The sequence below is a fragment of the Lepisma saccharinum genome, chromosome 8 (genome assembly GCF_977018435.1).
Source record: "Lepisma saccharinum chromosome 8, izLepSacc3.1, whole genome shotgun sequence".
Lineage (NCBI taxonomy): Eukaryota > Metazoa > Arthropoda > Insecta > Zygentoma > Lepismatidae > Lepisma > Lepisma saccharinum.
The window spans coordinates 13,680,195-13,707,104 of record NC_139236.1 but is presented as its reverse complement, the minus strand read 5'-3'; the positions used below and the strand labels follow the sequence as shown (position 1 = coordinate 13,707,104).

The following is a 26,910-nucleotide window of genomic DNA, read 5'->3' as shown; positions in this document are numbered from 1 at the left end:
CTTGAAATCATCAACGAAGATCGACGACGGACCATTGAACAAATTGTGGAGCTGTCGGGAGTGACTTGGAGTTCAGTGCAGTGAATTTTGACAGACGATTTGGGAATGAAAAGGGTGGCTGCCAAATTCGTGCCATGACTGCTGACTGCTGAACAAAAACAAGGTCGCGTGGAAGCATGCCGTGCTTTGAAAGAAGAATCCCAAAATGATCCAAACTTTTTTAAAAAATTATCACAGGTGACGAAACATGGTGCTATGCTTATGATCCCGAATCGAAGCAACAATCAAGCCAGTGGAAGACTTCAAGTTCGCCGCGCCCCAAGAAAGCTCGTTAGGTGAAATCAAACATTAAAACAATGCTGCTTTGTTTTTTCGATGTGAGAGGAGTCGTCCATTCAGAGTTTGTTCCCCAGGGTCAGACAGTTAACCAGGCTTTCTACTTGGAAGTTTTGAAACGATTGCGCAACAGTGTGCGGCGGAAGCGGCCAGATTTGTGGCAGTCGGTTGACTGGTTTTTCCATCATGACAATGCCCCAGCTCACACAGCCCTGTCTGTACGACAACTCTTGACCAAAAATGGTATGACCCCTGTTCCTCACCCCCATACTCACCTGACCTTGCCCCGTGCGACTTTTTTTTTCGTTTCCTAGAATGAAAGGTGACATGAAAGGAAAGCATTTTGCTGACATTGCTGAGGTGAAGAAATAAACAACGGAAGAGCTGTCACACATCACAAAAGATGACTTTAAAAAATGTTTTGAAAAATGGAATCAAAGATTGTTCAAGTGTCTTAATGCAAGTGGAGAGTACTTTGAAGGGGATTGATGGTTTGTACTTAAATTGTGAATAAATAAGTTCACAAAAAAATTAGTTTGGTTTCTTTTGGATATGCCCATGTATATCTAGAGGATACCTTTTTATTTGATCAGGAGTGGTAACAAATAAAACACTAACTGCATTCTTCCTAAAACTTATATCTGCCTGGTGCAGTTTTTAGAAAAAGCATACGCCAGAGGAAGTCCGAACCAAAACCTTCTTAAATGAATACTTTGGTGCTAAAATTCATGCCACTAATATCATGTTCTACTTGTCTACCACCTAGCACTATCTTCTTAAGGCTTCTGGAAAAGCTATACCAGTTTTACATCCAGAAATTTTTTTGCCCTTGACTGCATGAAGATACATTTTTTGTCAGCAAAAAGAATTTACATATTATTATTGTTTTTTTTCGTCCCTTTGAGTTCACTTGCCTAAACGAAGAGGAAGCACTTAGAAAAAGTTGAGGTTTGTTTGACATGATTGGGATTGCTGGTTGTGCAGAAACACACTAGTAGTCTCCACTGCTTCTTCTTCCTGCTCTGAGGCAACACCATGTCTTTGTGAGAAAGAACCACAATTGTCGCCTCTACGTCGTGGAGAGTACTGTCTAGGCAGACTAGGACTACGTCGTTCTTGGTAACTCCATCTGTCTGGAGAACTTTGCCTTTGTTCTGGACGAGGCCTGTAGGAGTTTCTCTGTCTTTTGTTCTGATCTCGGTTGAAACCTCTCCTGCCTAATCCTCTGTTGAATCTTCGAGGTTGTGAGAAATTTCCTCCTCGACTCTCTGAATCAGTCTGGATATTCCGGATCTTAAAACTTTTATTGCCTGCAGCCTCTTTATTCTTAGAGTCTTCTTTATTCTTCCAGGCATCAGGGTCATCAAAAATATCGAAGTCCTTTAAGAAATGTGTAAATTCATCCACACTTCGTGGAGCGTGCGCCAGACAAAGATTCCGAATGCTATACGGCAACTGTCCAATGATCAAATTAAGAACTTCACTCTCATTAAAATTGTCAGCTAGGTTTCTGTACGCTGCATAGACACTCCAAGCAAAACTCTCTAAGTTGTCGTGGACCAGGCGAGAATATCTTTGGTTCCTCACAGCCGCTAGTTGACTTTGTTTCACCTTTTCTGATGCAAATTCATCCTTAAAGCGTGAGCAAAAAATCAGCATAATTCACAATGTTGTCCGTATTACCAGCTAACCAATGTTCAGCCTTGCCGGTGAAAACCGTAGGTAATAATTCCAATCTATAGTGCGCAGGCACTTGTATTAAGTCAGAACTGACATTTAATTCATGCAGATATCATTCGGCAGATTGAGCTTCACCTTTAAACTTTGGAATGTTCGCGATATCAGCCATTCTGGGCATCTTAAACTCTGTTCTGGGTCGAGGAGAAAAACCATCATTACTATCCTTTTCTCTAGGCCTCTTGCATCTATCAGAAGTTGTGGTCACTGGGGAAGAATGGGTTTGGAAGTACAACAGGAGGTCCATAGGCAGTAGCTTCTGGGTTCAGTGTCCTTGGATTGGATCAGGTAGTATATCGGAAGAGGTTTCTGGTCGAATCTGTAAGTTATGGATCTTTTCCTGCAGTTCACTGACCCTACTTATAATTGTACCTGTCTGTTCCTGAATTTCTTGGCGAAGAGATATTTCCATCTTTTTAGCCTTCTCATGGAGAAAATTAACCTTTTCTCCAGCTGCCTTTATTTCGACTTTCTGTTCTTGCACTATATTTTCCATGAGTTCCATTCGTTCACTGAAGGTTTTTAGTACTACATTAATAGACTCTACAGAACTCTTTAATTCTTGAACTCCCTGTGGAGGGTCACATTCAGATTCTCTTCCAGACTGGACAATTTCAAGACAGGTTTCCATATTTTTCTTCAATTGCTCCTGTTCCTTCTGTATCTGTCCTTGTCGAACTGTTAAGAACTCTAGCTGCTCTTCCACAATTTCCTTTACCCTTTCGTCCACCTTTTCAGTGACTTTAATACGAAGTTTTTCTATCTCTCCTCTGATGCTCTCTACCTGTTGAAGTTTATGTTGAGAGAATAGAGCCTGTAACTCTGTATCCTCCTTTCTTCCTGGTTTTCAATCAATGCACGGAAAATATCCAAGTCTTCTTTTCTATTTCTCTCTTCCTCCTCTTTCTCTTTCCTTCTCTTTTCTTCTTCCTTCTCTTTCTCTTTCCTTCTCTTTTTTCTTCTTCCCCTTTCTCTTTCTGTCTCTTTTCTTCTTCCTCATCTTTTTCCTTTTTTCTCCTTTCCTCTTCCTCCTCTTTCTCTTTCCTTCTCTTTTCTTCTATAGACTCAACTATGAGTTCAAACTCTATATCATCTCCTTTTTTCGAACTTTCTCTATCTGAGCCATCTCTTTCTTAATTGTAATATAATTAAGCCTTGTTTCCATATTAAAACCAATAAGTTGCTGACCAAGGCAGTTTATTAAGATAAAAACACTTAACACGTAATGTTTCGACCCTGTATCAGGGTCTTCCTCAGACGAAGAACTAAACTAAAATGATGAAATATACTACACACAGAAAGATTACATACACATAGCAGGGTTTCAAGCCACACAACAACAAATCAAGTTGACAGTCCTTATCTAGGAAGATTTCTCCAAAGGAATTAAACATATCACCTCCTGACAGTTGTTGACTAATGGGTCTACTACACTGACAGGTGATTGGCAGGTCAAGATTAGTAAGAGTCTAGAACCACCTGCTTACCACTCCCCCACCCCTCCTGCCTTTTTGGTTATGGATGAATACCTCCTCCTCTGGTCTTCTTCTTTTCCCTTCTTTCTTCCTTCTTCTTACTTCTTTTTTCTTCATTCCTTTTCTTCATCCTTTCAACTTTCTCTAACACACTCTTCCATTCCTTGTTTATCTCGAGTCCTCCATTCCAATTCATGATGTCTTCACCTTTCTTTTCTATTTCTTTGGCCTCCTTCCATTTTCTCACTAGTTCTCTCTTCTCTTTTCCTATTCGCCTAGCCGAATCCCATTCAACTTCATGTCCTGTTTCTTTCATGTCTTTATCTTTCATCAACCAATCAAGTAGCCAGTGATCTGATGAGGGTTTGGCAGGAACGCTCGGTTCTGGTTCTGTTTCTGGTGCTGATAAACATGATGTGCATCGCATCTCTTTATTTGATGCCGAGGTTACTTCCTGCCCATCACAACTACTGTGAAACCTCTGCAAACATTGGCAACACTGAAAGAATTCCCTGTCATTGGTAAGATCATCACAGCATCCAAACTTGGTTTCTGCATGCATTGTCGTTCTTCCTCTGCTTCGCAGATTCATTTCTGTCGCGTCTTTCTCCATTCTACAACACCGTCTATGGCTCTTACCAGTTAATACCTTCACTTCACTATCACACTTTTACATTCGTGAATTCGAAGGACTTTCACTATCACCTTCGTGAATTCTATGGACGAACACTTTCAGTATGCACTAAATCGGGCATCACGTTTGAATTGCAAAAATAATTTGCACTCTAGCTCCCACGATTGTACCAAAATAACTATGCACACGAGCCCCACGTCGGTGTGCCAAAATAACTTTGCAACGTACTCCAGTTGGATACCAGTCATCAGAAAGTTAGTCCGCTCCTCCTTTAGTCGGGAACATGAGAATCTTTGCAAATCATCAGGGCTTGCTGGGTAGAAAAGAAACACAACATTGTTTTCAAAGTTAAACGCAGTTTTATAATCACTTATATTTCATAATAACTTACCAATAAAACACTATAGTGCGCGTCAAATCTCCTGCATATGGCGATAGCCAATAGCAGCACACTGCAGCGGTGCCATGTCGAAATCTCACACGGAAAGAGACAGCGTGGTCGAGCGAAAGTCCTTGTCACGGAGAGCACGGAACATTAGATAATATAACATATAATAAACTTAATGGGAGAAAATAACATACCTGATTAGGGACTGCATAATTCTTTCAATATTCTCAAGGTGGAAGTTGTAGAGCCTTTGTAAGATATTTTGTCCCATAAAGAGTACGTTATCTTTTTGGTAGTAGAAAATTCGCCACGATCGTAAATTTCAAAGACTGTTCTACGAACTACGTCTTTTTTCAAAGTCATCTAAATTTATCGTTCTTTTCGGTATGTTAATGTGCTTTCTAGTCTAGGTTATTGAAACATTGGAGCAGGCCCCGATCCACATTGTTTTGCCCCCGAACATATCCGAGAAACGGTAGCTTGATTCACACCACACGCTTGAGCTGTTAGATCCTGGCACTTCAATTTTACTTCTTTGTTCGTCACTCGAACACTTTTTTTTTTTAAAAAAATGTATTTTTCCCTCTTCTCTCGCCATCACTACCACTTGGTTTACTCAACGACATGCTGCACACACCCACTAAACACATGAAAAAAAACGAACAATGACGGTATCCTCTTCGTCAACTTCTTCTGCCATCACTGGGAACGAACGTGCCCTGTTCCCTTAGCTAATCGGAAAGTTTCAGAATGCAACAGGAACGAAGGGAGAGCAAAAAGGATACAATGCAAATACGTTTATAATAACATTGCTTCTACAGAGGGAACGGTACAAGCTACAATCACGCTTGTTTTTCGTACATACTCGCAAATTAATTATCTTTCCATCTGTGGAACTACTGATACTTGAAATAATCTATTTATATCCGAGCGCCAGGTACACGATTTAGTAGCGAGGTGAAACAGCTTCTGAACTAGGCAACTCCGCACGTCCGTGATTCGCTGGTGCTGTTCAGTCGTTCAAGGCTATATGCAGGAGATTTGACGCGCACTCTAGAACATTCAATACTAATGTTGGGCAATTCACTCACATATAGCGAAAGTCAAATTACATAATTAATTTCTTACTTTCAAATTATTGGCAAGAAGAAAATGCCAAATCCCAAAATCTATACTTGAATTCTCTCCGTTTCCAAGTTCTTATTGATTCTTCACCTTCACCTGTTTTCCAAACTCAGTCTGTCGTCAGGTGAGAAACATTCAGGTGGGTTCACTTCCTCTGCTGAGATGAGAAAGTGACGTCGGAACACAAACAGATTATGATGTATTTATAAACATATATACAAGTTCCGAACAAAACTGTATCAATCTAACTATAGTTGTCTGTGACAGCTTGCACATTATTTGAAGTAACAAACATTTTATAAATCTTAACTTCTTACAAATATAAAATATTAAATGCTCAGGTTCGTTACACGCCATTGCTCTTCTTTTTAAGTCTGAAACTGCAGCTGGAAGCAGTGAACTGTGACACATGAGCACATGTTCATGCACATGCACACACACACACACACATATATGAATATCTTTAATAAGTGTTCTAAATGACTGCAATGGGTTTACTTTTAAAAAGAAAATGTATATTTAGACTTTTTCCATTCCAAGCCAGGGCATATTAATCATGTTTATATCAGTAAAAAATTGACAAAATGCAAGAATTTTGCACTAAATTACATCCTATGTGTAGATGTATTTGATTGATAAATTTATTGGTAACTTACCTGTATGTCTCTTTTGGCCAATACTGATAAGAGTACTGATTAATCTGCCTTGTCCATACAATATACCATTCATTCTTTGCCTGTCATTTGTAAAGGCAGATATATATTTCTTTAAGGTCAGAAAATCAGTTACGTGTGGAGATGTGGGAATGAAGAGGAATCAGAAACTAACAAGTCAAAACATAGTGTTATAAATTTTGGAGGGATGACAAAAGATCCTATACAGCAGTCTGCCAAGATATATAAGTATTGTGATGAACGTAAAATAAGAAGACATGTGGTACATCAGCTGGTAAGTCGTTAGGAAAATAATGAATTACTAAATTGTATAAAAATTCTAAATTGACATATTTGTAACACATACATTTTCTGCAAATCTGACTTGTAGATGTGGCAAGTGAAATTAATAGAACTGAAATGAGATTGGAAAATATTGTGTTATCTCACCTTCACCATGTTTGCCTTTTCATAAGTTGAATACAATGATTCTGTGAATGAAAATTGTGGATTATTTGGAGTTCTGTTAAAGGGAGTTGCAGCTTAGCCAAAGAGGTAATTCAGCCAGCCTCTGTTGCAGAGCGGTTAGTAAATACACCATGCCCACAAATTATTGGATGATTTTATAATGCTACAGTTTCACTAATATTGAACACAGACAGATCTTATATTACCACCACGTGAAAGAGGGTTTTGGAAGTTTTGTACTAGCCTTAAATGCATTCTGTGTGTGCCCGACGTGTGACACGGCAGATGTCCAGGCAGTACTCTGATTCTCTGGTATGGTTGTCACCTTGTAATCAAGGAGTCTCAGGTTCGATACCCGGTGGAGGCACATAGTGGTTCAGATTCCACTTTAAACTATAGGTCCAGTCCCGATTAGCCTTCCTGTGCATAAAGTGGACATAAAACACCAAATCAATCAATCAAGTACTCCAATTCTCACCAAACCCTCTCAAGCATGTCTTGTGTGGTGTTCCTGATGGCTGTGTTATGACCCTTTGGAATTCTGACAGTGTCTGTGGAAGTTGAGGGATGTAAACGTAGTCTTTGACAAAACCCCACAGGAGGAAATTGCTCCACTGTTAGGTCTGGTGACCAAGGAAACTGCTCACTGTTAGGTCTGGTGACCGTGGAACCTGGTGAGAATAGAGTACTGCCTGGACATCTCCCCTGTCACGCGTTGGAAGCACAGTGAATGCATTTAGGATCTGTGTAAAACTTCAAATATTCCTCTTTCAAATCATGCTAATATTATGTATTTCTGTTCATGACTGAGCTAGACTTTTTCTCTTTCCTGTAGATGACAGTAAAGTTCAAGGTTTTCAACTATCACCTGGTTCCAACATTTTACTTGTATTGTCAGTAGAGGGATCTGAGTGTACTGCATTACATGGACATGTGTATATCACACTATCTTTAGCATGCATGTTTCTGAATGTATGCATGTACATTGTACCAGCTACAGGGGTTAAATATAACAACAGAGGGATGCATTAATGCAAGATATTTGAGTTTAATACATGTTGGTGAGTGTTCCTATGTGCTTTTTGTATTACATTATTTATTGGTTCTAATGGTTTTCATGTATGGTGCTCAAAGGATTACAGTAAACATGTGTTCCCATGTTTATCTGTAGATGCAAGAGCTGGGTCGCCAGATAGAGAAAACTCCACACGATTGTTCACCATCCAAGATAGACACACATTATGAAGAGGAAGAAGAACTGAATGAGGAAAAGGAAGATAAATCCATTTGTAGGGACTCGGAGATAATTAACGAACACAAGAAAATATTAGAGACAGTTTCTTCAAATGTTATCGATGAAGACAGGTAAGAATTGCTTCGAGTAAGTAGAGTGTTCAATTCTACATTGTTTCCTATGCCAACATTGTAATTTTTTCAGCTTGGTCTCCTTGAAAAACATAAAGTCTAGGTTTGCCACGTTCTATTTGACACGAGCCAGCTTAGCTCAGTGTAGAAACAAAAGATACCTAGGACTATTAGAATTGAGTAATAACGTTTATACTTGAAAGAAAATACAAGGTTTACCCACTACGGAAGGTCTAAACCGAAAATATATTCTGGAAAAACATCTATACAATTTATATGCTGAATACTATTCTTTTTATTAATAAGTTTATCCTTCCTTCTACGTTGTAATGATTCTATGTATTATGCTGCTTCTTCTCACATTCCACAGGCCTCTACTTTAGGATTTTTACGCTTTTGAAAGGCTTCTTCTTCTTTCAATCAATCATTGGAAACTTCTTCTATTGTGAAAGGCTTCTTCTTCTTTCAATCAATATTTGGAAACTTCTTCTTCTATTCTGAAAGGCTTCTTCTTTCAATTAATAATTGGAAACTACTTCTTCTATTGTGGAAGGCTTCTTCTTCTTTCAATCGATCATTGGTAACTTCTTCTATTGTGAACGGCTTCTTCTTCTCCAATCAATCATTGGAAACTTCTTATAATGTTGAAATGCTTCTTCTTCTTTCAATCAATCATTAGAAACTTCTCCTTATAATCAATCATTGGAAACTACTACTTCTTAATTTCTATTTACAATCAATCATTGGAACTTTCTTCTTTCTATTTACAATCAATCATTGGAACTTTCTTCTTTCTATTTACAATCAATCATTGGAACTTTCTTCTTTCTATTTACAATCAACCATTGGAAACTTCTGGGCCTCCCCTAGGGTGCAGTGGTAGCGTCATTGCCTTGTAATCAAGGGGTACCGGGTTCGATACCCGGTGGAGGCACAAGTGGTTCGGATCCCACTTTAAACTGTAGGCCCGATTAGCCTTACTGTGCAAAAAGTGGACTTAACAACTCAAACCAAACCATTGGAAACTTCTGTTATGGGCATATAACTTGCGATCATGTCATATTTATATTATCTCCTAAAGATGAGTCTCTTTTCTTTCTTTTCTTCTTGGGTCTTTAACATTGCTTCCTTTACTATTGTCATAAATGCCCTGTGCTGACTTCGATTCTTCTATAGCTACAAGCTTAAACTCCCTTCTCTCTCCTTGATATGTCACATTGGAGACCTTACGGATCTTGGCTCATAACAGGAGGTTGAATCGTCTCTCTGCCTTCTTGTCGTCGACGTTTCAAGATGAATTCACGTACTCTCTTCCCTCTTTTCTTTGGCATAACAACCTAGTCAAAGAACTATACTCGAAAAAGAAAATTTTAGGTGCGTCTAATCTTAGTACTAGCACCGCCTCCTATGCCAAACCACGGATCACTAACATGAAGCGCTCACACTGGCCCAGTGCTACTAACAGAAAGTGCTGCCGGGAAGTGCTTCGAGGCGACTAACTTATAATAGCACCTCTGGGGACGACAGAAAGCAACCAATAATAAAAACTGACAACTTTCTTCTTGCCAGAGGTAAGTAAAACTATTCTGATTCTCAAATCAGAGAAGGACACATTTTCATAATTGTTTCCTCGGTTATCAACTTTCCTCAATTTCATTCATGTTAATATATACTTTATCTTAATAGTTTATCATTTACAATCTGTCTATTCTTTAAGATACATAATTTTGTATTATTCATTCATTTGTTTCCTAATTATTATTATATATACACAATCATCTTTCTTCTCTTCTTATCTCTACAATCTATTTCCGCCTTTGTACTGCAGCATGCTGACATCTATTGTTGCTCCCGTGAACTACTTCAAATTTTCCTACACTGACTTCCTTGTCGTAACTTTCCATCTTCACCTTTTCTCTGCATCATTTCTCTTACATCCTTCGTACAGTTGTACCTTTTTATGTTGTCCAAGTTCTCTCTTTTCTGCACCTTGGTTTCAACATTTTTAAGAAGCGCCATGTTCCTAAATATACTTATTACTACATACGGCCCTTCATATTTGAAAAACAACTTCTTGATCGTTTTGTCATTGGCCTTACTTATCGTGTGAGTTTTACCGTACACTATGTCTCCTTCTTTTATCTCTATAGTGTTTTCCTTAGCTTTTCCCTTGGGTCTCTTTTTCTTTCTTCTATTATACAAATCTAACAACTCTTCTCTTCTTACTTCCTTTTCAGTAATTTCTTTGGGCCATTCTAATTCATCAAAAATTGTAGGTTCTTCGAAATTCTGCTGGCTCATAGCTGGTGCCTCTAACAAATCATGGTTTAGTCTCTTGAATGCTTCATCTTCTTCTTTTTCCCATTTCCATTTGACGTGTTTTCTCAAAAGATCATACAAGGATTTAGCCTTACTTGAGAAGTTCTTTATGAATTTTGCTCTCCAATTGCATGCTCCTAAAAATCTTTGCAACTGTTTCTTGGTTATGGGCCTTGGGAAACAATTGATAGCATCATTCTTGTTTTCACATATCCTTATTTCTCCTCCAGATACCAGATGTCCCAGGAATCTTACTTCTCGTCTTGCAAAGGATCACTTCTCTAATTTCACAGTCAATCCAGCATGTCCCAATTTCTTCAATACCCAATCTATCTTTGATATGTGAGTTTTCCAATCTTTAGTGTGTATACACATATCATCCACGTAAATGTTTAGCCAGTCCCTGGTTTTAATACAAATATCCGGCTCAAGGCAGTCATGAAAGCTGAGACTGATGAATTTAACCCATAGGGTAATCTTCGAAACTGGAATAACGTTGACCCATATCGGAATCCCGTGTATTTTCTAGATTCTTTTTCAATCTTAACTTGAAAATACCCGAGATTCAGATCAAAGGAAGAAAAATACCTACTTCCGGCGAATGTATGAAGTAGTTCGTTAATTCTCTGTACTTGGTTCCTTGGAAGCAGAATATGTTTATTTAATTCTCCCAAGTCCAATACAGGCCTCACACCTCCATCTGGCTTGTCCACAACATGCATTGGACTTACATGAATCAGGGTGACGACAGGCCTGGAAAACCGGGAAAAGTCAGGGAATTTGAGGTGTCAAAAAAAGTCAGGGAAATGTCAGGGAATTTCATCTTCATTGACTTCTTTTTATTATTATTTATTTATTTAAAGATATCGTTATGGAACTCTGCACGGGAACAGGAAATCTCGTCCGTAAGTTTCGGCCTCAACTTTTAGGCCCCTTTTATGTGCCACACAACCACGTCGCCAGAAACCAGTAATGGCAGGAGGAGAGAGAGAGAGAGAAATTTCTCTCGCCCTGGCTTCTCGGCGTAAATTTTAAATTCGAACACTCTTTGGAGGAAAATTGTTATAACTTGGGCACTATGGGAGCAATCTACTTCGGATAACTTTTATCTTGCAGCTAAAACATCAATGCATGCAACCGTGTACAATTCAGAACGCCGAAGCGAGGAAGGGGGTTTGGGGGGTGCGACCCCCGAATTTCAATGGAAAGAAACATAATAATCTTGAGTTTGCCCTCTCTTCTCCCACTATTTTGGAAAGAAGCCGCGAACTTTAGTATTCTTTTCAAAGAATGGATATTTCTCAAGAGAATGAAAAATGTTTCATGTTCTTGGGTGCCATACCAGTTGAATATTATTTTTTTTTACGAAAAATAGGTAATTTGCAGTTTTTGAGGAAAATTGTTATAACTCGGGAACTATGGGAGTAATCTACTTCGGATAAGTTTTGTTTTGCAGCTAAAACATCATAGCATGCAACCGTGTACAATTCAGAACACCGGACTGAGGAATGGTGGTTTGGGGGCACAACCTCCGAATTTCAGTGGAAAAACATAAAAATCTGGAGTTTGCCCCTTTTTCACCCGCTATTTTGGGAGAGAGGGCATCAACTTTAGTATTCTTTTCAAACACATTTCTCAAGAGAACTTAACATGTTTCATGTTTTTGGGTGCCATACAAGTTGAATAAAACCAAAATGTGATTTTGTTTTTACGAAAAATAGTAATTTGCATTTTTGGAGGAAAATTGTTATAACTCTGGTACAATGCGAGCAATCTACTTCGAATAAGTTTCGTTTTGCAGCTAGAACATCAGAGCATACAAACGTGTACAATTCAGAACGCCGGACCGACGAAGAGGGGCTTGGGGGGGGGGGGGGTGACCACCGAATTAAATAAAAAAAAAATCTAGAGTTTGCCCCCTCTTCACCCGCTATTTTGGGGAGAAGGCGCAAACCTTAGTATTCTCTTCAAAGAATGGACGTTTCCAAAGAGATTGAAACATGTTTCATGTTCCTGGGTGCCATACAAGTTGAATAATGAGCCAAAATGTGAAATTCTGTTCAGAAATGTGGCATGGATATGTTGCGGAGATGGGGGTGAGGGGATGTGAGGTTGGTCATCAATATGAATTTCCCAGGCTTGCTCCAGACCTGTGTCAGAGTTTCCACCCAAACATAAGAGTATGGAGCTCCAAAAAGCACATTCATTTCGTAATCAGCACCATGATACCATATGGTATCATCGGGGGAGTAAAGGTTAACCCTCTAAATATTACGTGGAAAATGCTTTGAATTATCATTTTCTCTTGTTCGTATGGGAGTAGTAAAGGGACTTGTCAACAGATGGAGGGATGGGAGCGGCTGGCGCCGTCCGACGTCAGACGTCGTAGTAAGGCATTTTGTTGGGCAAACTAAAGAAACATGGAAACAAATAGGTTCCATTGATACATTCGATTTTTGTTGAATATCACCACCCGACAAAGTACCTCACTACAACATGCAACAGAAATTGCATGGACTGCAGCATCCAACAAAGAACGCATGCATAAACAAGAAGAGCTTTAGACTGCCAATATGCTGCTCGAATTTTGTTACTCTTCTGGCTCACTTCACCTTATTTAATGTAGCAGTGCTTACGAAGGTTTTCTTTCATCTTCCTGACGTATTACTTCGAATTTGAATTTGAATTTAAAATTTTGGGAACATCAGCACTTAGGCTATTTTGCTTCCGTCACATTATACGGGGGCCAGCCCCTTATCATTACTAGAGCCTGGAAGTTTGGCAAATGCCTCTTTTTATTTACTGCATATATATATAAAAATTTTCCGGATATACGTTTTTTATGTTGTTTCGAATGATTTAGAAGCCTTTTCATTTTGCCTGTTTTGCCTATTTGGGACCCCACTGCCTATTTTTAATTATAATGCCTTTTTCTGCTTTTTCAATGAAATTTAACCATTTTTTTTTTTTTTTTTAAATGTTGGCATTTATTTTTCTTCCGTTTATTACGTGAATAATTTTCGCCTTATTTAAGTAATATTGAACTCACGCATGTTTCAACATTGCTGAAGGAGAAAAGTGTGAGAAAAAAGTATTTCATGCTGAGTTAGGATATTGCCTTTCGGTTAACATTTCCTTGTGCATGATTGACTGCTGAAGTGGAGAGGTTGATTTCGAACACAAAGAAAATATTTCTGAAATCTCCCTCTCGAACCCGAAAATTTCAGGAAGTTGCGCCTGAGCTTAGTTTACCTCCGCAACCAGTCTTGACGAGATGGGGAACCTGGATATCAGCAGCTATATATTATGCTAACAACCTTCAAAACATCAGTGAGGTGATCGATGCTCATCCAGAAAATGAAGCGGCTTCAATTCGTGAAGTGAAAAACTCCTGTGCTATTCAAGTGTATTTTTGCACATTATGGTGCATTGCCAGAGACAATTACAAAGCTAGAAAAAAGAGGTGAAACTCTTGTAGCATCCATGAAAATCTTCGAGGAATCTATGCAGCAGATGATGGAAGTGCCAGGAGAAAAGGGGTCAGCTGTTGCGGAAAAGTGCAAACGGGTAGTGAGTGCAAAAAAGGACTTGAAACAATTGAAAACAATTTGTGATATTCTAAAAGATGAAAATGCTGTTACCAAAATGAGCCCAGCTACATTAGCTTGTTCTATGTATATTCCAATAACTTCTGTCGAAGTAGAAAGATCATTTTCTATTATGAAAAACATTCTCTCTGACAGACGACTATCAATGAATGTTGAGAACTTAAAAAAACACCTTGTAGTTATGTGCAATCAAGACGGAGAAAATTGAAATGCTCTTCCCAATGTAGATTTTAACATGTTGCCAGAAATTATATATAAAAGTAAACGACTTCCAAATGTGCCATTTTTTCGGATTATTTTGCCTTCTTTTCTTCCATTTTTAGTGCCTATTTTCCACATTATAAATGCCTTTTTGCCTGCCTATTTTAACGAAAATAAATGCCTGAACTTCCGGGCTCTAATCATTACAAATAACAACTCTAACGTTGCATAAGTAAAAATCTTAAAATCTTGTGACTTCTGTTTAAAGCTGAGGCTGTAAATGGGCACTCAGCACACACAAGGACAAAAAACAGGACAACACACACAAAATATTATACTGGCCATAGGGCCAGTCGCCAGAGCCTCGTTAGTCTTTAGTCCAGGGTGCACTATGTGGAAGTGAGGTTGACTTTTGGGCGCCTACGTGTAAAGTACCCCTTACCCCCTGACGTATTACTGGTTTCGCACAAGTTAACATACGTTTACAATGACATTGCACTATTCTTAGATATCAAGAAGAATCCAACCCAATGGGATATATATCGAATACTATCACGAAAAAGTTAAACATAAATCTGCATTTGTGAAAGTTATAAAAATTGGCAAGTGGATGCTCCCAACCTCAAATTTTCTGCAACACTAGTATTGCAATGAAATTAACGCCACTCTCTGTCCTGTCTGTTTAAACTCATGAGAGATTGTCATTAATCTCTCACTGAGTAAGGTTAATATCCAATATTATGAAATAACATACTAATAATAAATACGTAAATATTTTAATATTTACTCAAATCATTCATTCATAAAAGCAAAGCCCAGCCCTGCTAAATGTTCACTTTCCATCTACTGATTTATACGAGGGGTGGCCAGAAAGTAATTTCCAATTAGTAGGGACATTGATTTTTCGCAAACGCCAAAACCGTGAAAAATGGTAATTGCTGCGAAGTTATGTTTAGGAATGTGCAGTGATGTCTGGACCATAGGCGTAGCTAGAACTTTATATTTGGGTGTGCACAAAAGAAAATGAGGTCTTGTACCTTTTTAATAGCATATTTTGCAACACAATCGCTTGGCTCTTTAACTGCGCTGATGTTTGTAAAGGAATATAAATTCACTAAACGACAGTGTTGAAAATTTCTGAATACATGTAGTAGAAAAAATCAAATTGCATAGAAATTACACACACACAAAATGTTCATAAATGTTACAAACAAATACATCAAAATACACGTAATCTATAACAAGAGACGTCTGTCAAAAGGTACAATGTTCTTAAACTCATCAATAACTTCATTTACATCAATAGACTAAGCTTTTTCCTGTTCCACAAATAGCAAGAGCAGGGCTTCCAATCTATCATGCTTCTGAGTTGCTTTTAATTTAGTTTTAACTTGGGTAAGCTTGGAGAAAGCTCTCTCTCACATGTGCAGCTTGTGACAGGTATAGAAGAAAAGCGCTTCAGTACAGAGTAGAATGCAGTAAATATCTTCTTTCTCCAATGACATCAAAAAATCGAAAAACTATAGACACTCGTTTCATCAGCGATAATGCACACGTTTGTACCAAGTATTGACATTTTCAACTTCTTACAAACTGCCGCTTATTTTCTGTCTTATTGAAATATCTGTCTTTAATTCTCTTTGATAAAGCAGCCCATTAGGGTTTGCCTGGGCACACCCGGCACACCCCGTAGCTACGCCTATGGTCTGGACAAATTTTTCGCCCGTTCAAAATATCGAAATAATGCGAATTTGGCATAAAATGCGAATTGTTGGCGTTTTTAGTGATTTTTTTTTAAAGAAATGTCCTAAAACAACGAAAAATTCCATGAAATCCAACATTCTTGTCTTTTCTAGGCCATGTTTGTGTACATAGAACATGCAAGTTTTCCAACATTTTACTCAAGAGTAAACTATAGAGTTGTACGTACATGGAATAATTCCAACAGCCACATTAAATCATGTATTTTTCACGATTTTTTCAACTTCTATCTAAACCATTTGCATCACAGAGCAAAGTGGCAGAGTTCTAACAGGAGATTGAGTGCGTATCTACCGTCACACGGGAGCCACATCTTCGTATTTATCGCACGAGATATGTATGTATGTTTCGAATTACCAAGCTAAGGCGCACCATCGGCATTTGTCGAGCGAGTAATAATGGAGCTGTCATTAAGACGTCTGACTACTATGCGAGAGACCCAGGGTCGATGCCCTGCGGGGGAGAACCAGGATGTTTTCCACCTATTCAAACTGCTCCGGCGCCCACCCAGCATCATATGAAGCTAGTACCTTGAGGAAACTTTGAGGGGAAAAGGTAGAAAGGAACGTGGTGCTGATCACATCACCCCTACCTTCAGCCGTGATCAAGAAAGTGTGGTGCCCTAACTCCACACCCCTATACACCTTCATGCAAAAGTGCAGGGGAGCACTTTACTTTTACTTCCTCAAAAATCTGTTCCAACATATCAAACTGTCACGAAAATACGTAGACCATGCGACCTACAATTTAAAATAATAGTTTAAAAGCACAATGGAGTACTACGTTTCGGTATATTTGGCAGATAAATGTTCTAAAACAAAAACACGAATTTTGGGAAACGTAACACTAACAAGTCAAAAAAAGATAATGCCAACTTTTGGTGCCATAATATATCGGTATCTGTCACATGAGATTGTTTGATTTAAATTTTTTGGGTGCATCGCCACTTATGGTCATTATGCACCCTTCAGTATATACGGGGAAAATTCAATTATCTAAAATCCTTACCTTAAAATTAAAAAAGGGGTATGGAAAATAACTTTCCCAAAATATCTTTCAAGATATGAAACTCTCACGAAGAGGCGTAAGCCATGTGACTTACAAGTTGAAACAGAAGTTTAAAAACCCCATAAAGGTAAAATTTCAGATATTTGCCAGAAAATGCGCTAAAATGAAAATGTGAATTTTGGGAAAAATAACACCGTATAGTAAAAAATAAAAAAATAAGAAAATAAACCATTTTTTAAAAAAAAGAACAAAATATCAAGGTCCCTACCGATTAGGCATAAATGAAACAAGAATATCAGTTGTAATTTGTTGCATTAGTAACAGTGAGTCCTAACCTAATTTTCGGCATAATCACCACCATTGTTCTGGCATTCGTCGTAGAATGGCACTAAATTTTGTATGCCCATGGTATATGTGTCTGACAGCAAAGACTGGAACTATCTCTACCGCAGTGTAGCGGTCAAATCCTTGCCCTGCCAGAAACCTCTTCAGTTAAACAAAGAGATGAAAGTCTGTACATTCAAGGCCAGGGCTGTACAGGGAGTGGTTCAAGATCTCTCACCTGAAGTGATGCAAAGGGCTCGTGTGTACTCAGCTGTATGGGGTTGTGCACATTCGATTGACCTTCCGTGAATTATCTGCACCATCGTCTGACCATGCTATCACTCACGACGTCCGGTCTGCACACCTCACACGATTGCTGGTGGCTCTGTGCCAATTTCTGAGCGTGCAATGTAGGCTACATCGCAGTCGGTGGGAGACTGTATGAGAGCTGCAATCTTTAACCTAGAACTGTCCTAAAACGACTGCATTGCAACTGTACCAGATTGCAGTTACATGCCACTCATTACAAATAACAACTCTAACGTTGCATAAGTAAAAATCTTAAAATCTTGTGACTTCTGTTTAAAGCTGAGGCTGTAAATGGGCACTCAGCACACACAAGGACAAAAAACAGGACAACACACACAAAATATTATACTGGCCATAGGGCCAGTCGCCAGAGCCTCGTTAGTCTTTAGTCCAGGGTGCACTACGTGGAAGTGAGGTTGACTTTTGGGCGCCTACGTGTAAAGTACCCCTTACCCCCTGACGTATTACTGGTTTCGCACAAGTTAACATACGTTTACAATGACATTGCACTATTCTTAGATATCAAGAAGAATCCAACCCAATGGGATATATATCGAATACTATCACGAAAAAGTTAAACATAAATCTGCATTTGTGAAAGTTATAAAAATTGGCAAGTGGATGCTCCCAACCTCAAATTTTCTGCAACACTAGTATTGCAATGAAATTAACGCCACTCTCTGTCCTGTCTGTTTAAACTCATGAGAGATTGTCATTAATCTCTCACTGAGTAAGGTTAATGTCCAATATTATGAAATAACATACTAATAATAAATACGTAAATATTTTATTATTTACTCAAATCATTCATTCATAAAAGCAAAGCCCAGCCCTGCTAAATGTTCACTTTCCATCTACTGATTTATACGAGGGGTGGCCAGAAAGTAATTTCCAATTAGTAGGGACATTGATTTTTCGCAAACGCCAAAACCGTGAAAAATGGTAATTGCTGCGAAGTTATGTTTAGGAATGTGCAGTGATGTCTGGACCATAGGCGTAGCTAGAACTTTATATTTGGGTGTGCACAAAAGAAATTGAGGTTTTGTACCTTTTTAATAGCATATTTTGCAACACAATCGCTTGGCTCTTTAACTGCGCTGATGTTTGTAAAGGAATATAAATTCACTAAACGACAGTGTTGAAAATTTCTGAATACATGTAGTAGAAAAAATCAAATTGCATAGAAATTACACACACACAAAATGTTCATAAATGTTACAAACAAATACATCAAAATACACGTAATCTATAACAAGAGACGTCTGTCAAAAGGTACAATGTTCTTAAACTCATCAATAACTTCATTTACATCAATAGACTAAGCTTTTTCCTGTTCCACAAATAGCAAGAGCAGGGCTTCCAATCTATCATGCTTCTGAGTTGCTTTTAATTTAGTTTTAACTTGGGTAAGCTTGGAGAAAGCTCTCTCTCACATGTGCAGCTTGTGACAGGTATAGAAGAAAAGCGCTGCAGTACAGAGTAGAATGCAGTAAATATCTTCTTTCTCCAATGACATCAAAAAATCGAAAAACTATAGACACTCGTTTCATCAGCGATAATGCACACGTTTGTACCAAGTATTGACATTTTCAACTTCTTACAAACTGCCGCTTATTTTCTGTCTTATTGAAATATCTGTCTTTAATTCTCTTTGATAAAGCAGCCCATTAGGGTTTGCCTGGGCACACCCGGCACACCCCGTAGCTACGCCTATGGTCTGGACAAATTTTTCGCCCGTTCAAAATATCGAAATAATGCGAATTTGGCATAAAATGCGAATTGTTGGCGTTTTTAGTGATTTTTTTTTAAAGAAATGTCCTAAAACAACGAAAAATTCCATGAAATCCAACATTCTTGTCTTTTCTAGGCCATGTTTGTGTACATAGAACATGCAAGTTTTCCAACATTTTACTCAAGAGTAAACTATAGAGTTGTACGTACATGGAATAATTCCAACAGCCACATTAAATCATGTATTTTTCACGATTTTTTCAACTTCTATCTAAACCATTTGCATCACAGAGCAAAGTGGCAGAGTTCTAACAGGAGATTGAGTGCGTATCTACCGTCACACGGGAGCCACATCTTCGTATTTATCGCACGAGATATGTATGTATGTTTCGAATTACCAAGCTAAGGCGCACCATCGGCATTTGTCGAGCGAGTAATAATGGAGCTGTCATTAAGACGTCTGACTACTATGCGAGAGACCCAGGGTCGATGCCCTGCGGGGGAGAACCAGGATGTTTTCCACCTATTCAAACTGCTCCGGCGCCCACCCAGCATCATATGAAGCTAGTACCTTGAGGAAACTTTGAGGGGAAAAGGTAGAAAGGAACGTGGTGCTGATCACATCACCCCTACCTTCAGCCGTGATCAAGAAAGTGTGGTGCCCTAACTCCACACCCCTATACACCTTCATGCAAAAGTGCAGGGGAGCACTTTACTTTTACTTCCTCAAAAATCTGTTCCAACATATCAAACTGTCACGAAAATACGTAGACCATGCGACCTACAATTTAAAATAATAGTTTAAAAGCACAATGGAGTACTACGTTTCGGTATATATGGCAGATAAATGTTCTAAAACAAAAACACGAATTTTGGGAAACGTAACACTAACAAGTCAAAAAAAGATAATGCCAACTTTTGGTGCCATAATATATCGGTATCTGTCACATGAGATTGTTTGATTTAAATTTTTTGGGTGCATCGCCACTTATGGTCATTATGCACCCTTCAGTATATACGGGGAAAATTCAATTATCTAAAATCCTTACCTTAAAATTAAAAAAGGGGTATGGAAAATAACTTTCCCAAAATATCTTTCAAGATATGAAACTCTCACGAAGAGGCGTAAGCCATGTGACTTACAAGTTGAAACAGAAGTTTAAAAACCCCATAAAGGTAAAATTTCAGATATTTGCCAGAAAATGCGCTAAAATGAAAATGTGAATTTTGGGAAAAATAACACCGTATAGTAAAAAATAAAAAAATAAGAAAATAAACCATTTTTTAAAAAAAAGAACAAAATATCAAGGTCCCTACCGATTAGGCATAAATGAAACAAGAATATCAGTTGTAATTTGTTGCATTAGTAACAGTGAGTCCTAACCTAATTTTCGGCATAATCACCACCATTGTTCTGGCATTCGTCGTAGCATGGCACTAAATTTTGTATGCCCATGGTATATGTGTCTGACAGCAAAGACTGGAACTATCTCTACCGCAGTGTAGCGGTCAAATCCTTGCCCTGCCAGAAACCTCTTCAGTTAAACAAAGAGATGAAAGTCTGTACATTCAAGGCCATGGCTGTACAGGGAGTGGTTCAAGATCTCTCACCTGAAGTGATGCAAAGGGCTCGTGTACTCAGCTGTATGGGGTTGTGCACATTCGATTGACCTTCCGTGAATTATCTGCACCATCGTCTGACCATGCTATCACTCACGACGTCCGGTCTGCACACCTCACACGATTGCTGGTGGCTCTGTGCCAATTTCTGAGCGTGCAATGTAGGCTACATCGCAGTCGGTGGGAGACTGTATGAGAGCTGCAATCTTTAACCTAGAACTGTCCTAAAACGACTGCATTGCAACTGTACCAGATTGCAGTTACATGCCACTTCTTCCTGCCTGCATGTGTGTGTGTGTCGCTCTCCGACCACTAGTGCTGCGTATAGGCACCATTGGAGCTTTTTTCAGGATGCCCCTCGTATATGAACTTTCAGAAGCTTTTATTATTAGAGTGTTCTTGTTTTAATGTGTGGTTGGCTAAATCAGGTACCTATACAATGCAATTCTATAAATTCCTTGCGTTAAATTTCTAATACCTACATACCCTTTCCGTCAGCAATAATGGTATAACTGCATGTTGTCAGTTTCACCGTACTTCACTTGGATATACTGTACTGAAGCAGAAATCCCATTGATAATGTAAGGAAATATGACACTTTATTTTGTTTGATTCAATTGTTTCACTTATATGCAAGAGTTAAGTTGTTTGCTTTACAGAGAAGAGAGTTGTAGCTTTATGCATTGAAAAATGAGTCCGCAGTCCGCACTCATGGTTCTTGCAAGCAGAGGGTTCCAAACCCCAGTGGAAATATCAACATATAATACGGAGAATGCATAAGGAGACTGATAAATTACAAATTGCATTTCTTAATCATTCACTCTTCACTCTTATCTCATTTAGTCGTAACTTTAAAAATAATCAAGTATTTTATTTTAAACTTACTGCGTATGATAAAATTCCGTAATCCTTTCCTAGCTTGTGAATTGTAATAATTTTGCAAATTCACTATTTGCAGTTTGAATTCAAATCATAGAGAATGGAGAAATTAAGTCAATTTCATAGAAGATAATATTGGTACTTAACAAAACCATACGTGGATCTGTGTCAATTTATTATTTCTATTTGCAAAAACATCGATTTAGTTTAGTTTGTAATTGTCAGGGAAAAATATAAATTTTGTCCTGGAAAACCTGGAAAAATCAGGGAATTTTATTTCTGCATGTTTGTAGCCACCCTGATGAATGCTATTAGTTTTCTATAATTTCCCCGTCGATCCATTTTTCCAACTCTTTCTCTAATGCTTTACTCTTTGAGAAAGGTATGGAGTACTGACGAGATACAATGGGTTTATCCGTATCCACCTCGATTTTATACACATACACATCAGTTAGTCCTGGTCGTTGGCTATAAATTTCTTTGTGTTTTATTAGGATATTCTTCCTTCTCTTGTTTTTAGACATCTAGGCATTCTTCGACTTTTCTCTGTATTTCCTCTGCTGATGCGATATATTCGCCATCATTTATTTCAACATTATTTTTCTCCATTTCATCTTTCAAATTTTCATTTGTACTATAGTCATCATATTTTTCTTCATTATACAGTGCATCATCTTCATTAAATACAATACTCTGCCTATTAATGCCAACTTTCTCCTCTTCTTCAGTTTTCATAGGAATATCAATTATGCCTTTTCCCAACGATTTCAGGTTCAGTCTTTTTTCTATGTATATATGTCCATCATAATTTTCTAAAAATGGTACTCCCAATATTATGTCACATCTTAATCTTTTGACGACCAAAAATTTGACTTCGAAATTAACTTCTCCAATGTTCATAATTACTCTTACAGTTCCTTGGATCTTATATTCCTCTTTTCCGGCTGGCATAACCAATCTAACTCTATCTTTATCCGATGCGTTCATCTTCGCCTGGTGATATCTTAGTTTGATTCTTTTCCAACATGCATCACTCATGACTTCCACGATGCTTCCACAGTCAATCAAACATTTGACCTTTAATTCTATTATTCGTGCCTCGACATACAACGTTCTTCCTGGCTTCAAATTTTCAAAGTTAGGTTCCCCAATAAGATATAATTTCAAATCTCCATTCCACTTTTCATCCAATTCTCCCTTCATGTTTTCTTTATTTCCTCTCGCCCTTACACCTGGGAGTCGCTGTAAGAGCTCTACATGTTTGTTGTTCTTTGGCTGTTCCGCATACCTCAACTCATCATTTGGTAACTACCACTCGCCATTTCTTCTTTCCTCGTGTACTTGGTTTCTTACTAATTCTACCGCTTCACTTCTTTCTTCATTCATTTGTATATTTCTTCTATCATCTTCCTTGTTGCCACTATTCCTTTGATAATGCCTTTCGTTTTGTTCAGATATCCAACCCTGGTTAGCATCTCATCCATATTGACGATAATTCTTTCCTCCTCGGTATCCTCTATTACCTCTCCTCTATCCAGCATTTCTTCTATTATAATTTCCAACATCCTCTTGTCTATAGTTTCTTCTCTGACAACCTTCATCGTTTCCTATGAACAGTCTTCCTCTTCCCTGGAATGTGTTTCTCAGCCCTACATTCCTGATTCCAAACTCCTGTCCCCTAAATTTGGGTTCTGGACAATGCTCTTCTTCCATATTTTGCCTTTTCGTGTAGTATCTTCCCTCTCGTTCATTCTTTTTTCTCTCCCAAGAACCTTGCGTCTTCTTCAGCATATCGTCAGTTCTTAAGTAATCTATCAGATCATCTACTTTCCTTATTTTTCATTTCTCTGTTATCTTCCATCTTTATCATCAATTTTTGCAACATATCCATCATGTTTTTTCTTCTTTCTTTTCTTCCTTTTCTTTTGATTTTCTTTTTCTACAATCTTTACATTTGTATCCTTCTCTTCTTTCACATATTTTCCCATGTTTCTCCCTTCGGATTCCTTCACATGCCCAGTGTTTCATTCCTTCACATATCCTACACTGGATTATCTCTTCCTTATTTCCTTCCTATTCTACATGTATACTTTCCTTCTTCCATTTTGTTCTATTTTCCTTCCAACCTTGGATTTCTAACGTTACTCTCAAATCCTAACTTTCTTCAAATCCCACACGTTAGTCGCCATTAATCGTGCCACATTCTATTTGACACAAGCCAGCTTAGCTCAGGTTAGAAACAAAAGATACCTAGGGCTATTAGGATTGAGTAATAACGTTTATACTTGAAAGAAAACACAAGGTTTACCCACTACGGAAGGTCTAAACCGAAAATATATTCTGGAAAAACATCTATACAATTTATATGCTGAATACTATTCTTTTTATTAATAAATTTATCCTTCCTTCTACGTTGTAATGATTCTATGTATTAGCTGCTTCTTCTCACATTCCACAGGCTTCTACTTTAGGATTTTTACGATTCTCAAAGGCTTCTTCTCCTTTCAATCAATCATTGGAAACTACTTCTTCTATTGTGAAAGGCAAAAGGTAAAAAAAAAATGTAAAGTGCTCCCCTGTGCTTAGCACCACACCATGAAAGCGTATAGGGGGTGTGGGGGTAATGCCCCACACTTTCTTGATACGGTCGTGAGTGGGGGTGATGTGATCAGCATCATGCCCCCTGACTGCCTTTATCCCCCAGGGTTTCCCCCAGGTACCCATGTCATTCGACACTGGGTGGGCGCCGGGGCCGCTTCCAATGTTAGAAAAGTTCCTGGATTTGAACCGGCCGAGGATCAAACCCTGGACCTTTAGCATGGTAGTCAGACACATTACCGACTGAGCCACCGCGGCCACCTTTTCTGATTTGAGAAACGTGAATTCATCTTGGAACGTCGACGAGAAGAAGGCAGAGAGACGATTCAACCTCCTGTTATGAGCCAAGATCCGCTAGGTCTCCAATATGACATATCAAGGAGAGAGAAGGAGTTTAAGCTAGTAGCTATAGAAGAATCAACGTCAGCACAGATGTCGGCTATGTATTCTTATTGTGAAAGGCTTCTTCTTTCAATCAATATTTAGAAACTTCTCCTATTGTGAAATGCTTCATCTTCTTTCAATTAACAATTGGACACTTCTTCTTCTATTGTGGAAGGCTTCTTCTTTCAATCTATCATTGGAAACTTCTTCTTCTATTGTGAAAGGCTTCTTCTTTCAATCAATCGTTGGAAACTTCTTATAATGTTGAAAGGCTTCTTCTTCTTTCAATCAATTATTGGAAACTTCTTCTATTGTGAATGGCTTCTTCTTTCAATCAATCGTTGGAAACCTCTTCTTCTATAGTGAAATGCTTCTTATTTCAGTCAATCATTGGAAACTTTTTCTTATAATCAATCATTGGAAACTTCTTCTTAATTTCTATTTACAATCAATCATTGGAACTTTCTTCTTTCTATTTACAATCAACCATTGGAAACTTCTGTTATTGGCATATAACTTGCGATCATGTCATCTTTATATTTTCTCCTAAAGATGAGTCTCTTTTCTTTCTTTTCTTCTTGGGTCTTTATCATTGTTTCCTTTACTATTGTCATAAATGCCCTGTGCTGACGTCGATTCTTCTATAGCTACAAGCTTAAACTCCTTCTCTCTCCTTGATATGTCATATTGGAGACCTAGCGGATCTCGGCTAATAACAGGAGGTTGAATCGTCCCTCTGCCTTCTTGTTGTCTCTCCCCTCTTTTCTTTGGCATAACAACGTAGTCAAAGGACTATATTTGAAAAAGAAAATTTTAGGTGCGTCTAATCTTAGAACTAGCGCCGCCTCCTAGGCCAAACCATGGATCGCTAACATGAAGCGCTCACACTGGCCCAGTGCTACTAACAGAAAGCGCTGCCGGGAAGTGCTTCGAGGCGACTAACTTATAATAGCACCCCCGGGGACAGACAACCAATAATAAAAACTGACAACTTTCTCCTTGCCAGAGGTAAGTAAAACGATTCTGATTCTCAAATCAGAGAAGGACACATTTTCATAATAGTTTCCTCGGTTATCAACTTTCCTCAATTTCATTCATGTTAATATATACTTTATCTTAATAGTTTATCATTTACAATCTGTCTATTCTTTAAGATACATAATTTTGTATTATTCATTCATTTGTTTCCTAATTATTATTATATATACACAATCATCTTTCTTCTCTTCTTATCTCTACAATCTATTTCCACCTTTGTACTGCAGCATGCTGACATCTATTGTCGCTCACGCAAACTACTTCATCTTGCGTCTTGATTGTGTTTGCCATTCTGGCATGTAACAAGTTCCACTGTATTTGTCTTACGTTCTTATTTAACTTTTATTGTCTGTGTATTGTGATTGGTGTAGATCTGTTAATCATTTCTTGAGATAGAGAGAGAGAGAGAGCAAACTTTTGGGGGGGGGGATTTCCCCTTCCTACCCCTCCATGGTTTCTCATCCTGGCCAAAGCTACATCACATCCATGTTTAGATAAAGTTCCCTGTGCCATGAAGGCACATACAGGGGATATGGATCCACGTATTCTCAATCTTGGCCATTTTAGAAGTGATGCAATCAGTACCATGCTCCAGCCACTTTACCCATGCATACACCAATCCCAGCTGCACAATGCCTAGGAACTGTCCATTTCTATCCAGTCTCTAACCAAAGTCCTGTTGTTTACGTAAAGTAACTGCCAACAAAAAAGTTGATTCCCTCTGGCACACTGCCCACTCCATCAATAGTGATCTGAACAAAAAACACCTTCAAAAACAGTCAATCCTCTGCCATCAATCTTTTCAGGCTGACTGTCACCCTCCCCTCTCCCTCCCATTTCACACTTCCACCTCCCATTCCACACTTCCACCCAAATAGTCTTCCAAGTGTCTGTTATTACTTGATCCCCCTTACCATTGCCTCTTTCTCACCACTACCGATCGTCGGCT

At 38.4% G+C, this 26,910-nt stretch overlaps 1 protein-coding gene across 1 annotated transcript in view; it reads left to right on the top strand.

Moving 5' to 3' along the window:
* The window catches only part of LOC145990866 (uncharacterized), a 70,612-nt gene that overhangs the window by 8,837 nt on the left and 34,865 nt on the right, over positions 1-26,910 (top strand). Inside the window, exons 2-3 of the mRNA XM_083126311.1 lie at positions 6,468-6,643; positions 7,988-8,181. Coding sequence (XP_082982437.1) covers positions 6,468-6,643; positions 7,988-8,181 — 370 coding nt within the window. The remainder of the gene's footprint in view (positions 1-6,467; positions 6,644-7,987; positions 8,182-26,910) is intronic.